The sequence below is a fragment of the Rana temporaria genome, chromosome 2, assembly GCF_905171775.1.
Source record: "Rana temporaria chromosome 2, aRanTem1.1, whole genome shotgun sequence".
NCBI lineage: Eukaryota > Metazoa > Chordata > Amphibia > Anura > Ranidae > Rana > Rana temporaria.
The window spans coordinates 390,807,899-390,822,191 of NC_053490.1; the positions used below are offsets into that span (position 1 = coordinate 390,807,899).

The 14,293-nt window shown below is 41.2% G+C and overlaps 1 protein-coding gene across 3 annotated transcripts in view; it reads right to left on the minus strand.

The window, feature by feature from the left end:
- RPS6KA1 (ribosomal protein S6 kinase A1) overlaps nucleotides 1-14,293 on the minus strand; it is a 255,183-nt gene that overhangs the window by 51,705 nt on the left and 189,185 nt on the right. For all 3 annotated transcript variants that reach the window (XM_040338009.1, XM_040338010.1, XM_040338008.1), the window contains 2 exons: nucleotides 10,354-10,391; nucleotides 10,124-10,266 (listed from right to left, as the gene is read on the minus strand). In XM_040338009.1, coding sequence (XP_040193943.1) covers nucleotides 10,124-10,266; nucleotides 10,354-10,391 — 181 coding nt within the window. The remainder of the gene's footprint in view (nucleotides 1-10,123; nucleotides 10,267-10,353; nucleotides 10,392-14,293) is intronic.

Sequence of the window (14,293 nt, forward strand, 5' to 3'; positions counted from 1 at the left end):
AGAAAATTTATTTTACTCATGTCTGCAGCAGTTTCCCCATTTCCTACCTTCGCTTTGCCTTCATCAGTATCTTTGGTATTCAACACTTCTGGGAGTGTCAAATGCCTGTGTCCCCCTGCTTTATTCTTTTTTTTTTTTATTCATTTTTTTTTTTCAGGATATACAAAGGATATACAAACAAATATATAAAAAACAATACTATGAAACCCGTTTACCTCCCTGGTGCAAATTCCCCCCTCGCCCACCCTAGCCCCCCCAACATCCCGCCCTCCCACGTACCTCTTAACTTAAGTTTTATCCTTTCACATATTTCTCATTAACTCCCGCTGCAGCTAGGTTCCCTCCGTCTAAGGCAGTGGTTCTCAACCTGAGGGTCGGACCCCTCCGGGGTCAAATGATGATTTGCCAGGGGTCACCAAATCCTGGGCTGTTCCTGGCTCTCCCAGCATTTTTGCGGCTGCCCAGCAGGGCTGTCCCTGGAGCCCATGGCCGCCCACTCAGCCTCTTCGCAGCCACCCATTCAGTTCACGGCATGGCTGGGGGACAGAGACTAGAGGTTCAGCTGACTGGTGAGGAATGTGAAGTGGGAGGGGCTGGAGGAGACCTGATCTCCTGATTTCGGCACAGGTGTTACTGCTACGAGACACATTGAGTAACACTACCTGTGATTATAGTTGCCATACAAAGTCCCCACTACAGTTTTCAGATGAGCAGATGACCTTGATCAAGAGCACCTAAGTTGGCTGATCAGAACTCCCCCCCAGGACTACCACTCATCCCAACTCCCCGCCAGCACTGTTAATCATCCCTCCCCCCCCCCACCAAGGAGCAAGAGAAGAAATAAAAATAGAGAATACATTGAAGGGAGAGGAAAAGAGGGAAAAACAAAGAAAAAAGTGGGATAAAGAATAAGAGAAAGAACAAGAAAGAGAGAGGGATGAGGGGAAAAAAAAAAGAAATTAGGATAGAAAGATAAATTGGAAAGAAAGGAGAACAAAGAAAGAGTGATACATCTTAAAATGTACCATAAGGAGTTTTTATATTGTACGATTGGAAGGGACTCAGGGAGCGCTAAATATCCGTGGGTTAGGGGAGAAAATAACTTGTCTTGCTCTGGGTGCTCACAACCCACGCTACGGAAATAATTTTACTGTTAGGGGTCCCCACAACTTGGGAAATTTTATCAAGGGGTCATGGCACTAGAAAGGTTGAGAACCACTGGTCTAAGGGCTAATTACCTCCGCTTACCTCTGTCTTTTTAAACATTTTCCACCTCTCCCATATATCTATTGGTTCCGCACTTTTTTCTTCTAGACTCTGCCTCGGGCATTCCATGTTCTGCGTTTCTTCCACCATATTTATCCATTCTCGTATTGAGGAGCTTTCCGCTACCTGCAAGTTTTTGGGGATGAGTCTTTTCGCTGCGTTCAATAGGTGTGGAATTACTGAGTTGTTATATCGTTTAACAGATCCTTCCCCCCCGTGAAACATCACTGTCCACGGGTCCTCTGTTATTTATTTTTTAGTAATTACTTTTATTAACTGCAGGATCCCTTTCCAATATTTTTTTATTTTTGGGCACTGCCACCATAGGTGGGCCATCGTTCCTACTGCCTTACATCCCCGCCAGCATTCCGCAGATTTTTCCGGTTGGTACTTACTGATTTTATCGGGGGGTAGCATACCACCTTATTAAACATTTATAGTTCATTTTGGCCGTTCTGGTATCTACCGCAGAGCTATGGGTTAATTTTAAAATCTTACTAAGAGTGACTTTATCTATTTGTGACCAATTCCTTTTCCCACTTATTTATGAATGGCGGGATCTTCAGTTCTATGGCCAACAATATTTTATATATCCGAGATATACCATTTCATGTGTTGTCTACCGTACACAGGCGTTCCAATGGAGTTAATTCGTCATCTGATCTTATTGGTTTGGGCAGTTGGTCATTAAAGTGCCTCAATTTTATGATGGCACCATTCATTTATCACCATTAATTTTGTGTTGTGCTTCAACTTGTGAAGCGATATAATTCTCCCCTTTTTAACTATATCTCTTAATTGTGCATTTTCGCTAATAATCCAATTTCCTCTTATTTCCATTTTACCAGGTAAAAAAATGTAATTTTCTTTCAGTGAAATTAGAGGTGAATTAAATTACCCCTTACTTAATTTGTGGGTCACGTCCCATATTTTAAGGGAGTTTCGTGTCAATGCGTGAGAATTCCCATCTAGTGTTATAAATTGTGGAGGATTTCAAATTCTACTTCTCAATCGTGCATTACTCATTGTATTCTCTAATCTAACCCACCTTTTCTCATTTTATTCCTTAGACCACTCTACTACTCTTGATAGCACTACTGCATTGTAATATTTTTTAATGTCAGGAACCGCAAGCCCCCCCCCCCCCCCCGTTTTTATCCTTGTTTTAGAATAGCAAGTGAGATTCTAGCTTTCTTATTTCGCCAGATAAATTTCCTTATTATGGTTGTTGGCACAATAAAGTAGGGTTGCAATCGGCAACATTTGAAATTTGTAAAGAATTTTCGGAAGCAATACCATCTTCAAGGTGCTAATCCTCCCTAACCACGATAGGGGTCTATATATTATTTTCTTTATTTCATTTTTAAGTTCATCCAACAGAGGTATATAGTTGATTTTATAAATTTTCTTTAAAGAGTTCGCTAGTTTTATTCCCAAATACTTTTTTTTTCATGGGAATCGAAATTCCTTCTGCAGCGCTGCTGCCTCCTGTTTATGTTGATATTCATGATCTGACTTATTTAAATCTATTTTAAAATTTGCTACCTCTCCGTATTGTTTTAATGTGTTTAGTAAATTGGGTATTGTGATCCTCAGGTTTGTTATAAAATAACACATCGGCCAATTTGTATTCTTCCTTCCCTGCCCTAATGCTGCCAATATTGGGGTTGTTTCAGATCGATGCAAGGAGTGGTTCCAAAAACAACACAAACAAAAGGGGGCACCCCTGTCTCGTCCCATTTTTCATCAGGAGGGGGTAGCACACCATTGATTTTTATATATGCCATTGGGTGGTGGTACTATACTTTGATCCATTGAATCATTCTTGGACCAACACCCATGATTTCCAACGTTTTTATTATAAGTTCCCAGTCTACCCTGTCAAATGCTTTTTTCAGCATCAATTGACAGGAATAGACCTGGGGACCCTTATTTTTTTATTTGCTGGAGGAGGAGCAACGTTCTCGCCCCGTTTTCCCTCCCCTCTCTTCCTAGGATTAACCCCACCTGGTCAGGATGGACCAGGATGGTCATCAAGGCTTTCATCCATCCTGCAAGAATTTTAGCATACAGTTTTGTATCTGCGTTAAGTAGCGATATAGGCTTGTAGCTTGAGCATAAGGTGCCATCCTTCCCCTCCTTAAGAATAACTGCTATTGATGCGAGGAGGGCCTTACTGCTCATATAATATTTTACCCCTAAACCATTCATATACTGACATAGCCTTGGGGTTAGAGTCTCTTTGTATTTTTTTTAAAAAGTACGCTGTGAACCCGTCGGGGCCGGGACTTTTCCCCGGAGCCGATTCTTTGAGCGCACTATTTATTTCCTCTTCTGTTATGAGTTTGTCTAATATTTGCCTTTTGCTTTCAGATATTTTTGATACCCCAGCCTTTTCTAGAAAATCATTTATTTGATCCATTTTGACGTTTACATGGTCTACCTTCTGGTTTACCGAGTACAGAGCCTCATATGTTAAAAATGTCTGCTATCTCCTTGGTCGTGTGTGCCATTTTCCCATTCTTCTTTTGAATTTTTTCAATATAATTTACTGATGGTCTCTTTCGTAATATTCTCGCTAGATGTTTACCTGCTTTATTCCCCCATTGATCTCTTTCTTAAGCTATTATATTAAATGTCCTTTTCGTCTCGTTTCATTGAGGCCTTTAGTTCATCTCTCTTAATTACCAATATTTGGAATAACTCTGGCTGTCTGCCCTGTTTTTTGTGATCCTGTTCCGCTCCATGTATTTCTTCAATTAATGTTTGGATTAGTTTTGCCTCGCTTTTTTCCCCCGGCCCCTATAGCTATAAATATAGCCCTAATATAGGCTTTATGGGCCTCCCATAGAGTGGCCCCCGATATCTCTTTAGTGTCATTTGTTGAAAAGTATTGCTCAATTTCTTTTTACCATTTCTTCCACCTCCTTATCTTGCTAAAGTCCTTCATTCATTCGCCATGTGTATGGTTGTTTTTGATAACTGGGAACACTCAATTTCATTCTCACAGGGGCATGGTCTGATAGCTTGAAAATTTCTATCTTCGTATCAATAACATTATCCAGGCAACTGTGGTCTACCAGAATATAATCTATCCTATAGTACGTCCCGTGCACAGGGGAGTAAAATGTATAGTCTTGTGTCTTAGGATGTTGCACCCTCCATGCGTCAATCATTTGACACAGATGCATTTTCGGTTTAAGTTTTTTTTAACTGCACATGGTTCGTCCCCTGTGCACGGGACGTACTATCAACCGATGGATCCATACAAAAATTCATATCACCCATTACTATCACATTCCCTTTCTTAAAGTCCATCAGTTTTCCTAGTACCTCATTCAGGAACTTTATGGGGTTCCTATTGGGGGAATAAACATTTGCTAATGTGCAAACCATTTCACCTAGTCTACTCTTAAAGGAAGATGTATCTCCCTTCAGGGTCTGTCATACTTTCCTCCAATTTGAACCTCATTGTTATGGCGAATCCAATTGCCACTCCCCTTGCTCTTTGTTGTTGAATCAGCGTAGTACCATATGGGAAAATCTGCGGAATATAATTTCACCTTTATGTCGTGTGTTAGGTGGGTCTCCTATAGGGATACCACATCAGTACCATAGTATTTTAACTCTAAGTATCTTATGTTTCTTAGGAGTATTTAATCCCTGTACATATATATAGGTCATAAAATTAATTGATGCCATCTATACTGGGTTACTTCTCTACTGCAGTTTGTTTCGCTTTTTTCCTGTAAATGTAAGAGGTACCTCACCCCCCCTCCACTCATTTTTGCCCAGATTTCAGCTTTATCTTCATAAAACCGAAATCTCACTATTATGTCTCTCAGCCACTCTGCTTTTAGTTTTCCGACCCGGTGGACTCTCTCTATTTTGGGGAAATCCTCTTCTCCTTTATCCAGTATGGGGGTAAATATTATATTCATTACTTCTCATATCTTCTCTTTCCTCTGGTAACGAGCGTATTTTCAGATTTTGTCTTTTGTTGCGGTTTTCCTGGTCTTCCAGTCTGTAGAAGATTTTCCTCTGGTTTTGTTGTGTTATTTTAACTTGCTCCTTCAATGTCTTGAGTTCCTGGGCATGTTTATCTGTTCTCTCCTCCGCCACATCCACCCTTGCCAACAGATTCCGCAAGTCTGTTCTTAGTGAAACAATTTCTACTTTGATTGCATTTTCCAGTTTCATCAACATTGACCCCACCAGTCTCATTAGCATCATATTCATTTCCCCTTTGTTGGGATTTGTGCATCCGCACGTTGTTCATCTGCTCTGCTTATCTCAAGTTCACTCTCAGTTGTTCGGTTGTCTCTGGATTGGTCTGTTGCATCCCCTATCTTTTTGCTGGACCCCCCTTTGTCTTATCCGTTTTCTCTTGCTGATCTTTTCCTATTCACAGACTTTTGGGGCTTGCCTCCTGGGTCATATATTATTTAATAGTGCTTGTCGTTGCTTTGTCTTTGGGTGTTTTTGGGGCACTTCCCCTCGTTTTACTCGTAGTTTTACTCAAGGTACTGTTCCTGACCGCTCTTATACGTTTCCTCAGTTTTATTTCCCTCTTGAAGATTGCGTTATCTTCCTCCTTTACTATAAGTGTAGCCTTATCGCATATGACTGCAGTTATATTTACCCACAGGAAAGTCTACAGCTAAAGAACTATGTAAGGGGTATATAAATATATCAGGAGGGATAATTGATATGTCTCTTAACTTTAATCAGTTACGGATACCGCAGCTAGATACTTTTTGCTGGCCAATTTACTGGGAGGTCCATGTGTACCAACTAGCTTTTCATGCATGCCTGCAGGTGAAGTTGTCTCACGTTCACTATTTAGTCAAATTCCCATCTAGAGCATCCCCAGCCAAGACCCCCTGCTTTAAGTTGTGGTTCCTTCCTCTGACCTCTATGGAGTCTGTAGCACTAGAACCTACCAGGGTTAGGCGTGAATAAATTACCTCTTCTCTCACCAGGAGAATTTATCTCGATTTGTATTCCTTTGACATGGTTGCTTAAATCTGTGACTGCTGCGCATTGTCTGCAACATTGCTGCGTGCCTACATACAGAACCTGCTTGCTAATATAGGTAAAAAATACTTGATTCACCCAATGATTGCTGCCAGATGTACCATGAAACATTCATTGCATTGATGGAACCCAGCTACATAGGATGCATTAAAGTGAAACACGAAGCTTTACAACCCCTTTAATTTTTAATATACACTCTCTATCAATCGAACCTGCATCGAGGGGAAGTACTATTTTACCTCTCCTCTATACCTATGGTCTATATAGAGTCATTCCACCAAGTTACACAATAAGACCATTCAACATTATACGGACCTCTGGCTAATGTCATTCATGTTTTGTGTTGCTTGTGCGCTGCTCTGACGGACCTTAAACTAAAAAATAAAAAAAAGCCATGTTCTTCGTCTTTATGGGTGGAGCATCAACATTTGGGATATAAGCCACAGATCTGGAACCAACAAGCCCTCTGTCCCTGAAGATCTGCATTTTTTTTCGAAATGCGCTAGAGGTTTTGGGCTTTTCCTCGCAGCTGGTTTCCATTTCTGTTCCCAATATTTGTGTGTGTTGCGTATATCCCCATGTAAATGTTGTTATATTTTTTCAATGTGCAATAAATTTTGTATACTTTACTATCAAACGGTTTGTTGCTCGGTTTAACCGCTTGCCAACCCCCCACCGCAGTTTTACTGTGGCAGATTGGCTCGGCTGCGCAAAATCACGCAATATAACGTGATGCTGCTCGGCGGCCACTAGGGGTGCGCGCTGCTGGGGGAGCACGCCCCCTGGTGCTGATGCGAGTGCCCGGTGTAAACACACAGCTTCCTGTTCTTTCAGGGGGAGAAATTACTGATTGTATGTTCATACAATGTATGAACAGCGATCTGTCACTTCCCCTAGTCAGTTCCACCCGCCCTTCAGTTAGAACACACTTTAGGGAACAAAATGAACCCCTTGATCACCCCCTAGTGTTAACCCATTCCCTGCCAGTGACTATTTTACAGTAATCAATACATTTTTATAGCACTGATCACTATAAAATGTCAATGGTCCCAAAAATGTGTCAAAAGTGTCCGCCATAAGGTCGCAGTACCGATAAAAACTGCAGATCGCCGCCATTACAAAAATTATTTTAAAAAAATGCCATAAAATTACGCCCTATATTGTAGACGCTATATCTTTTGCACAAACCAATCAATAAAACGCCTATTGTGATTTTTAACGAAAAATATGTAGAAGAATACGTATCGGCCTAAACTGAGGAAAAAAAAAACATATATTTTTGGGGGATATTTATTATAGCAAAAAGTTAAAAATAATATTTTTTTTCTAAAATTGTCGCTCTATTTTTGCTTATAGCGCAAAAAAAAAAAAACCGCAGAGGTGATCAAATACCACCAAAAGAAAGCTCTATTTGTGGGGAGAAAAAGGACATCAATTTGGTTGGGAGCCACTTTGCATGACCGCGCAAATGTCAGTTAAAGCGATTGAGTGCCGAATCGCAAAAAGTGGCTCAGTCATTGAGCAGCAAAATGGTCCGGGGCTGAAGTGGTTAAAGTCCCAATCTGAGGAATTCATGTTTTGACTATTTAAAAAAAAACAAAAAAAAGGGAGCCGACAATTACATTTAAAAGCCGACAGTGACAGTCAGCATCGGCAAGTGAGGGAGCCTGTCTGTTTAGACTGCCCCCTCACTGTGTAAACTGCTCTTCTGCCTTTCTCTGCCTCCACCCCCCCTCAGTGACTGGTTGCCCCAACAACCAATGCAAAAACAGATGAAAAACTGACCATTTGTCAGTTTACATACGTTTTTCCTCCGCTAAATTTTTTTGACAGATGAAAAATAGAGGGGATGAAAATAGATGATCATCCGTTTTTCCATTGAAATGCATTGATGTCCATTTTTCATCCACCAACGGATGGATGAAAAACGGGCGAACAGTCCGTATGTGTGAAAAGGGCCATAGTGATAAAAAAAAAAAAAAAACACACAAAAAGGTTTACAGACAAGACATGCGATACTTGCCTGTTCTGTGCAATGGTTTTGCACAAAGCAGTCTTAATATTCCTCTTCTGCCGATGCTCCTGGTTCGCCCTCTTCTGTGAGGGCCTCCATAGGAAGCTGCTCCCTTTGTCGGGCACTCCTGCAAGCTTCATCCCAAGCCACGTTGTCTGCGTCTATAGACACGGACACGGACAATGGGGCTCAGCCTCACCCACTGCTTCCTCATCACAGAATTTAACCGACAGCAGAGGGAGCCAATAGTTAACCTTCCCTGTGAGGAGGGAGAGAACGGAGAGAACCGCTGCTCACAAGCACAGCACTGGATCAAAATCTGCCTCAGGCAAGTACAAGTGGGGGCTTTAATCATCTGCAGAGAAGTTTTTTTTAACCTTAAAAGTTGTTACTAAACCCAGTAATATGAAAATAGTTCATCCACCAAACCCCCCAGTGCCCACAGCTTATAAATCTTTTTACATTAAAATACTGCCACTATTTACCCTTTTCGATGATCTGTATAACACAGTTACATGATAAACTGCAGTTTCCCCAGGGCTGAGCATCCAGGGAGGAGATTTCCACTACAGCCTGTAGACACGCCCATTGTATTGTGATGTCAATATCATGTGATCTGACCAGCTCTGAGAACAAGTAAATGTTCTCTCCAGCATAAAACACAACTGAGCATGTGCAGGTTGACTACCCTGCTTGTGTTAGCTGGCCTTCCCCAGATAGACAGTGCGGGAAGGGGAGGATCTATGCATACAGGATAAAACAGCCTTTTTACACAATGCAGAGGATTCACAAGTTCCACAGTGAGTATAATAAGCATGCCATGCTGCATATACAGACTGATTTTACTGTAGTAACACTTTAAAGCGGAGTTCCGGACACAATTTCACTTTTTAAATATAAATACCCCTGTAATACACAAGCTTAATGTATTCTAGTAAAGTTAGTCTGTAAACTAAGGTCCGTTTTGTTAGGTTGTTACAGCATTTAGACACTTTATAAAATAGAAATTGACTGGGGCCATCTTAGGTGTGGGCATCATGAAGCCAGACTGTATGACTTCCTGGATTTCAGCCTTGCAGATCTCGCACATGCTCAGTGCTGCACAAGCAGTGTAATAGGTTTCAGATCAGGTTTCAGCACCTGTACTGTCCAAGTCACATGATTCTTCGAGACTGGGGAGTGCACAGACTCCTGAAAAGTTACACCCACTACATTCCCAGGAGTCTGTGCGGTGTAGGTTAGGAAGCTTAAGCACCTAGGTGCAGGAAGAGGGAAGATTAACTATTCTGCCTAGCAACAAAAAAAAATGTTTTCTTAAAGGACTAATGACATTTTTTTAAAACTACTGATGTAATGTTATATTTATGGGTGGAACTCCACTTTAAGGCTGGGTTCACACTAGTGTGATTGGGATACGGATATCTTTGCATCCCATTCACACAGCAGGACACAGTGACCGACTCTCTCTCTCTATGGAGTCAGTTCACATTCACGCAGAGGCTCTAGCGCGATTTGCACAGGAGCTCTGTGAGTCTTTTGGTCCATTTCAGGTCCAAATTCAGCCAAAAATTCAGGCTAAAAATTTGGATCTGAAAACAGTGAGAACAGCTGTAACAGGCTCCTGCTGTGAGCCGATGCATGCTCATATGTGAACCCAGCCTAAAGCACAGAATGCATTTAGGTAAAAAAAAAAAATTTAAATTAAAAACCCTTACAAACCATATAAGAAGTGTTCATAATAGCTTCTTATCCAAAAAGACAAACTTGCTTGATTATCGTTAGATACCATTCTTGAAAAGTGATTACCATAAGCACGCCATAAGACCACCAGTCTGCACTGTGCGAATGTCCCTGCCGATTCACAACCTCTGGAGCCATGTACTCCACTGTCCCACAGAACGAGTATGCCTTCTTCTCATGATCTATTGACTCTTTACTTAGTCCAAAATCTGAAAGAGGTCACAGGGTAAACAGCATGCACATCTACGTGGTAGGTAGGTGACACATTTCAGCAAGAATAACAAAAGCCGACTTACCTGTTAACTTGATGTGACCTTCCTCATCCAGCAAAATGCTGTAATAGTTAACATATGCAAAATGTTACTTAACATTCACATTTCAAAATCGTGTACTGTCTTTTTTTTTATTAGAAAACATCCGGATTCGCAGCTGCACCCAAGAAGAAATGATTAACCAGGGCTGGACAAATGCCAAGGACCAGGCAGTTAATGCACCAAAACAATTACAACTTGTGACTTAATCCTTTTCCAATTTATTTTAAAACATTTGTTAACTTGATTCTGAAGTCAACATTAACGTGTCCATGCTGGAATTAACTGTGAGCAACTTATGATACAATACCCATCCTCTCATTATGTTTCTGCCAGGGGTTTAAAAGCAGTTATCTGCAAAGTGCGTCATATTGGTAAAAATGGTACACTAAGGCTACATTTACATCGGCGATTTGGGCCAGTGCCAATAGAATAGAATAAAAGACACCTGCTGCGGTTCCCAATTCCTAGCTGCGGCCACCAGCGCTGTTCGCTATAATAAAAAGGGCTGCTGGCTGCAGCTATTTGAACCTCTCTGCACAGCCAAAGATTACCTGTGGTGATCGCTGCTGGACACACACAAAGTGGCAGCAGAGGAGATCCCTTTTTTCTGCACATACCGTGTTGGGATACAAGTTATTGTGGCAATCCAATCCAGTCATCCAATTTTTTAGTTCGGTCGCGTGCCACGAGGTTCTTTGGAGTTACCACCGGAGATCCCGGATCCTTTCCATTGTCTGGGTGATTCATCAATCTGGCTATCCATGATTACATGACTCGCTGTCAATGACATACGGGTCCACCAGTCTTGGTAAGAGTATTCATTCTCAACATTCTAGAGAAGATTCACTACCATCTTGGATGCCCTGCTTATTAGCCCCTTACATCCATCCATTTGAGGCGCATTACCTTATTGTTGTGGAATTATACTTTGTTTTCCTTTTCAGGATTTGATTTGGGTTATTGGACTAGTTTTGTTCTCACCCATTTCACCATGTTGGACATTTGTATTTCTAACTGAAGGTTTATTAGAATGTTCATCTTTTTTGTGTGCACTTTCACTTCACATAAGGTTTAGCACTACATTCAACCACCATTATAGTGAACAGGGCTGGCGGCTACATGAGCTATGGCAGGAATTGCTACTAATCGTACCAACTCTAATCGCCAGGGTTAATGTAGCCTATATGGCTGCGACAAGGCCCTAGAATACTGTAGCTGTATTTAAAACGATCAGCTAGATGTTAAAAGCTGGCTGGCGTATTGAAAACACTGCACTGCCTATGTGGGCGATACATTATCTCAGCAGTAAAGAGACAGAAAACTGACTAAGCCACTGCTCTCTAATTTGTAACTTACAAACAATATAACAGGTGTGCTCCTAAGTTTATCTACTCTGGCAGAATTTGTGATTTCTTGGCCATTTTTCAGAGAATATGAATGATAACACAAAAACATCTTTCACGCGTGGTTAGTATTTGGCTGAAGCCATTTATTATCTGTGTTTACTCTCTTTAAAATCATAATGGCAACAGAAACTACCCAAATGGCCCTGATAAAACATTTACATACCCTGGTGATTTTGGCCTGATAACATGCACACAAGTTGACACAAAGGAGTTTGAATGACTATTCAAAAGGTAACCATCCTCACGTGTGATCTGTTTGCTTGTAATTAGTGTGTGTGTGTGTGTGTGTGTGTGTGTATAAAGTCAATGAGTTTCTGGACCCCTGACAGACCCTTGCATCTTTCATCCAGTGCTGCACTGACGTTTCTGGATTCTGAGTCATAGGGAAAGCAAAATAATTGTCAAAGGATCTGTGTGAAAGGGTAGTTGAACTGTATAAAACAGGAAAGGAATATAAAAAAGATATTTAAGGAATGGAGAATGCCAATCAGCAGTGTTCAAACTCTAAGTGGAAAATGAGGGGTTCTGTTGAAACCAAACAATGGTCAGGTAGACCAACTAAAATTTCAGCCATGACTTCCAGGAAAATTGTTCGGGATGCAAAGAAAAACCCACAAATAACTTCAGGTGAAATACAGAACTCTCTGAAAACATGTGGCGTGGCCATTTCAAGATACACAATAAAGAGGCACTTGAAGAAAATGCAAAATGCTACAAAATATCCCACATATAATACGGCAAACATCACAGAGACAAGCCTCAAACCTTCTGGCACAAAGTCATTTTTGAGTGACGAGACCTAAATTTAGCTTTTTGGCCACAACCATAAACGCTATATTTGGAGAGAAATCAACAAGGCCTATGATGAAAAGGTACACCCCCCATTCCTACCATGAAACACGGAGGTGGATCACTGAAGTTTTGGGGATGTGTGCGCTACAAAAGGCACAGGAAATTTGGTCAAAACTGATGGCAAGATAAATGCAGTATGTTATCAAGAAATACTGGAGGAACATTTGCATTTATCAGCCAGGAAGCTGCACATGGGACATACTTGGACATTCCAACATTACAATGATCCAAAACACAAGGCTAAGTCAACCTGTCATTGGCTACAGCAGAAAAAAAAAGTGAAGGTTCTGGAGTGGCCATCTCAGTCTCCTGACCTCAATATCATTGAGCCACTCTGGGGAGATCTTAAACGTGCAGTTCATGCAAGGCAGCCCAAGAATTTACAGGAACTGGAGGCTTTTTTGCCAAGAGGAATGGGCAGCTTTACCATCTGAGAAGATAAAGAGCCTCATCCACAAATACTTCAAGCTGTCACTGATGCTAAAGGGGGCAATACACAGCATTAAGAACTGGGGTATGTAAACTTTTGATAAGGGTAATTTGGGTAGTTCATGTTGTCATTATGATTTAAAAAGAGTAAACACAGTTGATTAATAAATGGCTTCAGCCAAACACTAACCATAAGTGAAAGAAACACTTTTGTATTATCATTCATATTCTCTGAAAAATGGCCAAGAAATTACAAATTCTGCCAGGGTATGTAAACTTATGAGCACAACTGCATGAAAAGGAACAGCAATGCTGCAATAATACAAAATATCTGAAAATACACTATTCTTCCACCTTTAAAGTGACACTGTCACTGCTTTGTGTGCACTGAGCAGCTTAACCACTTAAGGACCGCCTAACCCTGATATACTTTGGCAGAATGGCACGGCTGGGCTAAATCACGTAAGTGTCCAGCCATGGGTCGCGCGGTCTGAAGCTCCGCTGCCACGGGACCCGATCGCCGCCAGTGTCCCACGATCCATCACAGGAGCTGAAGAACGGGGAGAGGTGTGTGTAAACACACCTTCCTCCCTGTTCTTCATTTTGGCAGTGTCAGTGATCGTCTGTTCCCCCTACAGTTAGAAACACATATGAGGTCACACTTAACTCCTACAGCGCCCCCTAGTGGTTAACGCCTAAACTGCAATTGTAATTTTCATCTGCAGGATAGCTTGTTCTGTTGAAAACCAAGTTAAAATAAAAGAAAGCAAGCCTAAAAAAGAAAGAAATGCAGCCATTACATCAAACTGGTAAGCTGCAGAATAAATGTTTTGGGGTTCAATACCACTTTATTGGAAGATCAGTTACTAAAGCTGCCTCTCCTGACAATTTGAGCTCTCAATTTTATAAACGGCACTGTACTATTTTCTATCATTCCCTGACATTAGCAGCTGCTGGGGAAGCCTATACGCTGGAATGTACAATGTAAACCATAGTCTTGTGATACTCTCTGCCAATACATCTCCTAAAAACGCGAGTCGTACTTCCCCTGATACAATGTCTCTAATAACCACTACCCTAGGATAGGATACAGCGACTTGTGATCTGGGAGATTTAACTACTTGGCAGAAGATTAAACTCACGCATGTAGCTGTAGCCTTACAATGCAAACACTAAAAAGCAAGACTTAATTTTGAAGCATTGACCTTACAATCCAAGCTCAAAATAAATAATAA